General features: G+C 42.0%; 2 protein-coding genes and 1 long non-coding RNA gene across 3 annotated transcripts; 1 reads left to right on the plus strand and 2 right to left on the minus strand.

Moving 5' to 3' along the window:
• Positions 1-518: 518 nt before the first annotated feature.
• LOC111266767 (uncharacterized) lies at positions 519-4,003 on the minus strand. The gene has a single exon (XM_022844519.1). It carries the CDS (start codon positions 1,284-1,286, stop codon positions 519-521), a length of 768 nt encoding a protein of 255 aa, XP_022700254.1. The 5' UTR covers positions 1,287-4,003.
• Positions 4,004-4,091: 88 nt separating this feature from the next.
• On the minus strand, positions 4,092-6,837 carry LOC111266765 (methyltransferase-like protein 22). The gene is made up of 4 exons (XM_022844514.2): positions 6,681-6,837; positions 6,091-6,251; positions 5,505-5,986; positions 4,092-5,160 (listed from the first exon to the last, which is right to left on the minus strand). The coding sequence occupies exons 3-4, from the start codon at positions 5,919-5,921 to the stop codon at positions 4,525-4,527; spliced, it is 1,053 nt and encodes a 350-aa protein (XP_022700249.1). The 5' UTR covers positions 5,922-5,986; positions 6,091-6,251; positions 6,681-6,837; the 3' UTR covers positions 4,092-4,524.
• On the plus strand, positions 6,237-7,375 carry LOC147752634 (uncharacterized). Its single transcript, XR_015313550.1, has 2 exons — positions 6,237-6,308; positions 6,831-7,375. It is a non-coding gene; the product is annotated as an uncharacterized LOC147752634 (long non-coding RNA).
• Positions 7,376-9,586: the final 2,211 nt, after the last annotated feature.

Below are 9,586 nucleotides of genomic sequence, written 5' to 3' on the forward strand. Positions count from 1 at the left end.
GCTGACAATAATATTATTTGCCTTACGAAGGCGGCTCACCGTATCAGTAAGTGTAATAGCGGAAAGCTTACTTGGTAGTTGCTGCCTGCATGAAGTCGTCAATGATTAATAATTAATGCTCCTAATGTTTTTTTTATACACAATAATTTTTAGCTAACATTTCATTCTAGACTCGGGCATATCCGTGAGAATAGACGATCCGATACGAGTCGCTTTTCGAAGTTGAGAAAGAGACTGAGCGCAGCTGCCGTCCGGCTTAACCAAAGCTCAACATACAACATCTATCCCTACGGATGTACACGCATTTGATTCGTGACAAAATGAACGACGAAATATGATAATAGGATCATTTCAGTAATTTCCCCATGCTCATCCGAGAGAGCAGTTCCACTGTGACACAGGTTACGTGGACGTGGTGACATCCCGTCAAGCTCCAGATGTCTATTTTTTGTTCTTTAGATTCGCTCGCACTCTGTAATTAGATACATGTATTGACCCAACCGTAAAATACTGGGTTTTCAGGTGCTACTTTTTTGACCGTGAATCTTCATGTGCCGATTGAGGTTGCCCGACTGCGAGAAGCGCATAAAGCACACCCTGCACTGGTACGGCCGCTCTCCGCTATGCGTTCGAAAATGTTTCGTCAGCGTCGAGCTATCTGAGAAGCTTTTCTTACACAGTGAGCAGGCGTATGGTCGCTCACCGGAATGGGTTCGCATGTGCGTGGTCACCGATGAGCTTTGCGAAAACTTCCGATGGCATACCGGGCATAAGAAAGGCTTTTCACCCGAGTGAATACGCATGTGCGCCGTTAAATTGGCAGCTTGCGAGAAGCGTTTAAGGCACTGCCTACATGCATAAGGCCTTTCGCCAGAATGCACCCGCAGGTGCGTTTTGAGCGTCGATGAACGTGCGCAGAAACGACCGCAGACTGTGCAGCTGTTACTGCATACGCCTCCACTGGCTCCCAAACAGGTGGGAACCATCGGCTCGGGGTGGTAGCTGGACTCACTGGTGATCGGGGTAATTTGGTTGTCAAAGGAGGTAGTTGACTCGCAAATGACGGATGCAGCCGTTGAACGCTCGGCGAAGGTCGGTAACGGGTCGACGTATAGAGACGTATTATCGTATGAGGGTGGCAAATCGCTTTGCTGGTGGATGAGCGGCAGTTCATCAGCGGTCGTTGCGGCTGGATGATTGTCGAGGTGGACGTCAAAGTACTCGGTGTCACCGGCCACAAACCGAAACTCGTCAGTGGCAACAAATGGCAATCGGTGCATGGCCATGCCTCCTCCATCGTTATTCGTACTTGCTGTTCCGCCATTTGTGTTAAATGCATAATCTGACGATGGGGTGTATCCTCGGGATGATTCCTGCTCGTAGTAATTAAACACATAGTCCTGCTGATGATAGCTTTCCTGGTAACAGGCCGTCTGTTGCTGTTGCACAGGAGCCGACGGCGCATAGTATACACCGCTTTCGGCACTACTGCAATCACCTAGTAGCTGGAGGTCGGCACACGAACTTCTGGAAGAACAACAACAACAACAACAACATCAGGACCAACGATAGACTCCCACTGATCATGAGGACATTGAACACGCGAGCGAAGCGCAAGTGAATTTTGGTCACCTCATTTACGGATAACACACGTCACTCTCACTCACTCTACTCTCGCCCTCTCTTTTTAAGATCGAAAAAAAGATGATCAGTTTCTTCGGTAAAAAAACCTTGGATCGGCTACGACCAAATTAATCACAGCTACATTAGATAGATGAACAAGGGAAACAGTAAGCACTCAATCGAAATCATCAGCATATACTATAGCATAAGGGCTCAATCGTTCCTTGACCAACTAAGTTTCGAGAAACGCACGTACGACCATTTCCGACACTTTTTTTTCTGGCTACCGCATCAACAAATCGTTGTGAACAACCGCGCATGCGGCTCATACTAGAGAAAACCGAAGAGCGAAGGTTTCAAGAGGTTTGAATCGGCATGTTGGGGTTTCCGAAGCCGTACGCTTCGGTCCGATTCCTGCACACCACATAACGATACGATGACACTCACTCGCATTTAGGGATCTCGTCGGTATGTGCACTGGCTGGAGGGTAACTTGCCGTTGCTTGTGTTAGTGGCACACCGATAGGCAATACGCCTGCAAGCTGCTCTCCTACGGACGCTTGCGACGTGGCTGCACTAGACGCCTGCTGGGTATTCATGGCCTAGGCCGGAGACTATTGCGACCACGGCGAACTATGGTGGGCTATGGGGAATCCGGACAAGCGCCCATAGGGCACTGGGCAGACGCAGTTATGGCTTCCCGAGACGCGAAGCAACCACTTCCTACCATGCAGCGGAACAGTGAAGGGCGTTCGTTGGCCGACCGGTTAGCAACATGAGCTGTCATCATAGTGGGTGAGGTCGCGCCCGCCTCTACGACCCCATGTTGAACTACTGTATTGGCCTGTTTTGGCCTGACGGGAGTCTCGGAGGGCGGAGCTCATTATGAGCGATCCACTAAATACTCAGACTCATTCACAGGATCACTGGATTGAATCAAATCAAAGGACTATAAAAGATACCCAACACAGCAGCAGAAACAGGACAATTCGCTGCAATAAACCTTTTGTGCTAGAAAAGACGAATCTGCCTTAGCCATTCAAAATTAACTGCACCAAATCTAGACGAGCAAATAACGGGTTTAGTAAACCTGCTGGCAGTAAATGAACGTATAAAAGGTCCAACGTCACCATTGTAAAGAACCTTTGGTAGATGAAACTGGTTCTCTCAACTATGCTGTACTTTACTTTTGTGCATTCTTTTTCGTAAGCGCATCATCCACAGTTTTCCATGACAGTGGACAACTCATGTAAATAGATAAATAATCGCTCTGTAGCTTACTGTAAAGCAAAATAGTTAAATGTAAATTATACAAGACCATGATCATCCCTGAACTGGCATATAGTTGGTTTGCATGAAGAGCTTCGAAAACTCGAGTCGCATACAGAGCACCGAAAGAGCTTAAATCATAGTATAAGAAAGAGGACTGACCTGCAAGAGCCATTCGAAATTGTGTGCTTGACATTGTCTACTTAGAAATACCTAATTGATTGAGAATAGTATTTTTAACTAAAAAATAAATTGTCAGAAACACGATAAGCGTTCGGGTCGTCACTTTAAGAACCAAATAAATAAAGGGTACGATACGAATGTCTAGTGCATGATATCCCGCAAGCAGAAATAGTACTGGCACACTGATGAACAATAATGACTGGCAAGAAATTAAGTAGCTTAAACTATAATATGTGTATTCCTTATGATTCCAGTTCGCTTGGTGATAGATAATGAAATACTCTAGTTTATAGGGGCTTTATTTCATCTATTTTCGGCTCGATTATTTGACAGCAATCTGATATTAGTGGCTAGTATTTGTTAGGTAGTAACAATCTAAAACAGAATACCGATAGTTTGCAGTTCGGAGCGCATATACTCTATAAAGACCTGTGTCACGTGGGCATAAATATCTTTTAAGACCAGAATTAATTTTTCTAACCTCTGCTCTTCTATCCACTCACCTGTCACCGAACGCACCAGCGTAATTCAAATTATCCCAGTTCTCCACTCATGTGCGCATCACACAAAGGTGGCTTGTCCTCTGCTACAAGGTTAAGCAACCCTGTCTACAGCCTGACTATAGATAGCACCAGGATTAAACACTGCATAGGTCAAAGGACGAATCTGTACAGGCCCACTGAGCCTAGAGCTAGTTTCTCCACTGCGCGATTCTACAGCGTCGCCATATGAATCGTCTTCACTGCGTCCTCTACTGTGGAAGTGATTCCAAATGACCCAAATGTCTCTTGGCCAAATGTATACCGACGTTTATGAACGAAGAACGTATTTTTAAATCAGAAGACTAAAGCGGTGTTTAAAAGTCGGTATTTTTTCTTGACACCTTTGGATACGATCGCTTTCATTTGGGAAACAATCAGATGAAAACACCCAATTGTGCCCTATCAGTTGTCTACGGAAATTTCGTTGATAACAGGACATATTTTTGCTAGATATTTATAGTGATAAAAACAATGGAAGCGATAACACATATCAACGGGTATTTATTCGGTCATTGAAGTTCTATGCGATTTCAAATCAAGTAGAGTCTCACACAATGCAACCAACAGAAGATTCAGACAACGTGTTGATATTAAATCGTTAGTTTTTTTTTACCATACAATTATGGTCACCCAAAACTTACTTCAATGACTTCAACATTATGAAGCTTACACAATAATATATTTACTTGTAAACTTACCACTCAGTCTAATTCTGTTACGGACAACGAAATATTAGATTCGCTCAACTCGCTTCGTCCACCACCTCACCTTTGCTTGAAGCCCAGCCTTCGCATACGCACGAAGCCACGCATATAATCTTACAAGCTGTACGCTATGTATTTAAATCGATAAATCATTCAAATTTATTATCGTCTCCCATTTTACTGCCTTCAGCTAACAAAAAAAGCTATTTATTGTTGGGCATTAACGTGATGCGATACATTTCCAAGTACGCAGAACGCTCATACTGAAAATAGCTTGGCATTTGACTAATATCAACGCTCTCTCTTGCGAGACATAACTGATGACATAGCTCTACAAAATAATCATAAGCTGGACAGGAAGTGGTGAGCGTCTTCGTCGTGAAATTCAGTCTGCGCTCTAACGACAAATAGAATTCACGCCGAGGCCGTTGCCGGAGAAGACTCTTAACATAGGTCATCAATGCTTCGGTAATCTCATCGCTGTAGATGATGTCCGACGCGAAGATCACATCACAGACTGGCATTTCGTTGTCGGTGACACCAGCTAACGTTGAAGACGAAGAATACGATGACTTCAAGCTAGTTAATAAGGGAAACCTCACGTCGATTAGACGGCACTCGTACTCGCCTTTGAGCAAGGTTGAGTTTCTTTGGAAATTTCGTTTCATTAACTCAACAATTTCTGCTAGGTAGTCACTGCAAATCGTTCGTTGAGCGAACATGGCCGACACAATACCACATAGTCCAACTCCCCCACCAAGCTCGAGCATAATGCAATTTTTCCACCTGCTGCCGTGATGAATTAGAAAATCAGCCATGAGGAGCGCTGCTGGCCATACCTGCAAGCACGGATTAGTAAGCACTTTGTAACCACGTGTAGAGACAAGCTTTTCCTCAAGCAACAAATCCGCGGAAAGATAGTCTGTTATAATTTTGAAAAGAAGAAACACTTTGAGCAAACTATTTTCAGAAGCAAATTAAAAGGAGGAAATAGATAGTTAGGTATTGTGCATTTTAATCTGAATATATTTACAAAATGCTTAATTCTACGTGACCTAAAGCTGCTATATTTATTGGATGTAAGGTTTCAACGCAGATAATAAAAATATCCAGTTCGATCGGCGATACTACACCTGTTATTGTAACGTTGTGGCTCTTCTTGCATGTTATAACATCGAAATACCTGAAGGCCGACTTTGACTAGATGGGTTGCCATGTGGTGTTCAATGAGAATCACTTCATTAGCCCGAGTTTTACGAGGTGGAGATTGATCTGCAGCAGTTGTCTCGTCGGCCTTTGAATATTTATCTATCTCGTTCATGTCCCCGGAAGGATTCTCTAGCTTTAAGAGCTTCATCGTTGTGCTTTCTGACTCCGTGGTACCGACAGCATAACCGATAGAAATTGTTTGAGCTGACATTTCAGTGTCCATCTCGTTGCTGTCCTTACTAAAAGATCGTGTCAATTGAGGCCGCACCAGTGGCGATGTTGCTACGCGGGGCACAGCGAACTCAAAACGAGAAATGATATTTGTCGCTGTTGAGCTGACGCCTGGAATCCCGACATGAACCTCCGAGAGGACCGTTTCGTGGTCCTCCATATGTTTCCTTTATGCCTGCTAGGCCAAAGGCCTCTCATAACTCTTGGAAGCGGTTTGTCCTACACCTAGTGTAAAGGAACAATAACGATGACAGTTAACATTAACAATAACCTGCATTAGCTCAGGCGTTTGCATATAGATTAGTGACGAATATAACGAACTCTCTTACAAGAGTGAGTAGTGCTAAGTCGATGAAAGGTCTGGACATCCCTAACGTGCTCCTTGACAGCCACCCACAGATCAGTTAGGGGTCCTTTCATAAGAGTAGGTAATGTGGATGTTTCGGTTTTAGGTCAGTCGGAGACGGTAGCTAGGCAAGCCTTCGTAAAGCTGATTTCATGTGGCGTTTAATCAGACAACGAAGAGAATAAACACACGAAGAAGAATGTAAGTATTTTAATCACTTAACCTAATTATATTTAACCTATAGCCATGTTTCTCAATAACATTTAATAGATAAAAAAAACAAATTTCGATATTTAGGAAGGTGCTTGCATGTTATATGCATATAGTAGTTTATTTCTAACGGCTAGAAGAGATTTCAACCGCGAGAAGAGTAACTCTCGTCAGGCAATAAAAACTTTTTTTTTTTTTTCTAAATTTAATTTAAGCTTTAAGAGAGAAATGCCACGTTAATATTCGTAGCTATTCAATTTTGGAATAATTTTCAGATGATATATTAGCTAAGCATTTTTTGCTATGATGGTTATCTATGACGTGCTTACTATTGGAAGACGCAACCATAGTTTATCTACGTACTTTCCTTGAAAATTTATCGCCGAAAAACACACATGACTTTTTTACAACATACTATCGTATGCTGAAAATGCTCAATACCCACAATCTATAACAAAATCGATCTCACTGCATCGAACTATCAGCTGTTTGGCTTATCCTCTTCCGCATCAGCTGGTGGACAATGACGGCTAGCACTAAACGGTCAGCGTCCGCCGCGCACCGGCCAGGACTAGCTAAGTTACGTGCTATACGGAAAAAAGAATTCGTTCATATGTGTTCCTACAGAGAAGAGGCAAAGCACCGGAGCTCAACCGTAACGTAATGAGTGAATTAATTAATAAAACAGTGGGTACTTAGATAGCCCGGCAGATATAGACGAATGTGACGCTGGAAAGATCTGTGATGACGATGTAGCCATGTAATAATTTAAACAAAAACGTTCGAAGCACATGTCGAGGACAGCACCATAAGGACAAACTACTAAAAAATAGCCACGTTAAAGAGACGTAAAAATAATTTTCACATGTTGTAAATGTTGCTTGAAAAACGCAAATCCACTGGCTCCAGTTAGATGACCAGTGAAGACATACAAGCAAATAGTTGATAAGTTCGAAAAAGATAGGTGATATCACAGCACATTGTTATCGTCTGTACGTTAAGTACAGATACACTAAGCTTATATGATGGTGAAGTCCAATAAAAGATATCTTCGCTCATCCAGTGAATTTCGTAAAGCATTCAATAATTATTAAATTTTATTTACGACTAGCTCAAACCGTTCGAATTTTATGCTCGCGAGAGTTTGCACTAAAAAATTTTGTATTCAGTTTGCCGCCTTATGAAGCTACAAAATTGTATGGAAGCGTAACGCAAAATAAATATTGAAATCTTTCAAATGGAACCTAAAATTATTTCGAAACGCAAATTTTTCGAATATATAGAGAAAGAAATAGAATATCCTTGTGCCAATTCTGTTCTGACTGCAAGTAAAGCCAGGTGACTGAGCCGACAATGAAGCCGTTGCAATAAATGTCACGGGATTTCTCAGAGGTCAGCTGGTAAAACCACCAATCCGCTGCTGATTATAGGAAGATCCTGTTTAACAACACCCCTTGAAACCCCTTTTCCCACTCCGCCATTTCAGCATCTTCATTCCCATTCGCCGTCCGGAATTTCAAACCTCTAATACGCAGCCTGACACCTGACCTTTCGTACTGACAATGACTGGGTCTAGACAAACCTAGTGGCCTATCACTCAGCACCGATCACAATTGCTGCCGCGACAACAGTTTCTCATTGCTTATATTTTAGTATTTCTATTAGACAGTAGCGGTCAGAGTAGAAAGCTCATCTTCCCTATCAAATGTTCATCGTAAACGAAGCATCTACCTATGGCCCAGATCTGAGACCCGGGGAAGGGGGATATAATCGACTGGTCGTAGAATTGCGACGAAGCCGCTCGCCGTTTAGTTTCGTGCGGCAGAGGACAGCGAACCGTACTGTTTGTGCAAGTCGTTCACCCCATCCTGCTCTCATCAAAGAAGAAACAACCAGGGCATCTCTCCGGACTCCCTAAACCGAGAGTGTTTTCTCCGACCGCTTAACGAAAGCTCCTTTCAGATTTTTGGGTTGGCCACCCAACTATGCTGTTGTCATTGAAAAATTCGGACCCACCTATTGGTAAGAGACTCAAATCGGTAGTGACTATCAGCCCGCTTGCGCAAAGATTAGGATGTAGTTGCATTTTTATGTACTACTAATCTGATGCCATTTGAGCGTCTGTCCATGGGTTGACCGCGGCAGGTGCAGAATGGCGCAGTTCAGAGGGACCGACAGAATCGGTAATCGAGTTGTTTTGTTGAGTGTGTAGGTAGATTGCCAGTAAACACATGTCATCTGAATTAAAATAACGCAGCTGTAAGGACAAACTCGTTTACTAGAATATGACTAGTTGAAATAAAGTCTAAGATCTACATGTAGTTTTAATAAAACATATTATGACATGGATGGAAAAAGCTAACATTTTCATTGCTTTATTTAAAAAAAAACCTATATTTGTATTTATACTGATAGATTTAAGACATTTTTATTCAAATGCGAAGTTTAATATAGCCCTACTAAATGCATGTTTTGCCTGTAGCATTTTGAAAGGGCATCTTCCTGCTTTGCAGCATTGTCATTTACCCAAAGTATATTGACTCACGTTTCAACAATACTACTAAACAGGATTTATTCCCGAATGATGCAGGCGTCAAGTCAGGCCATCTAGTTAAAAATTTTACCGTGTTTAAAGGCTTTTACAAATTTGAATAGCGCTCGTTTTACCTAAATTCTTAACCCATGAACAAAATTCATCTAAGTCAATCTGTCATCGTAAATTAGCGTAGATATTGTACGGGTAGTTGAGATTCGTTGAAAAGTAAGAACAACCTTCATTGAATTGAAAGCTGTAAACTTCTGCTACATCTTCGTATTCTTATCAGTCATTTTCCTTGAGTTATTTCAAATTTTAAAAATGATCTGTTAATGCTATTTAATAAGTTAAACGTTTATTGCGCTTACATGCGTTAGGCTATATAGGGCGCATTAAGAAAATTCGTACACATTTCAAACAGTTATAAAGATTAATTTTCCAACTTACAAGGTCAAACCTTTGTGACACGGAATGCTAGAGTTCAAATTGAAAAATAAGGATACTTTCTGGCGAAACTCAGTGCTCCAAATACACTTTGAGTTTAGTTTTCACAATGGTGACCTTCAGATTTGATAAAGTTCTGAGAAGCCACGACTGCTTTTATACTTCGGAAGAATGTGCCTAATAAAATTTCTGCGGACACCGCTTAAATCTCAGTCCTAATTTACTATTATTTTCTAATTTACGAATGTACCTCTTTTTTTTTTCTGCCCTATAGTGAAAATTGAGCGAC

This window comes from Varroa jacobsoni, unplaced genomic scaffold (assembly GCF_002532875.2).
Source record: "Varroa jacobsoni isolate VJ856 unplaced genomic scaffold, vjacob_1.0 scaffold_1113, whole genome shotgun sequence".
Classification (NCBI taxonomy): Eukaryota; Metazoa; Arthropoda; class Arachnida; order Mesostigmata; family Varroidae; genus Varroa; species Varroa jacobsoni.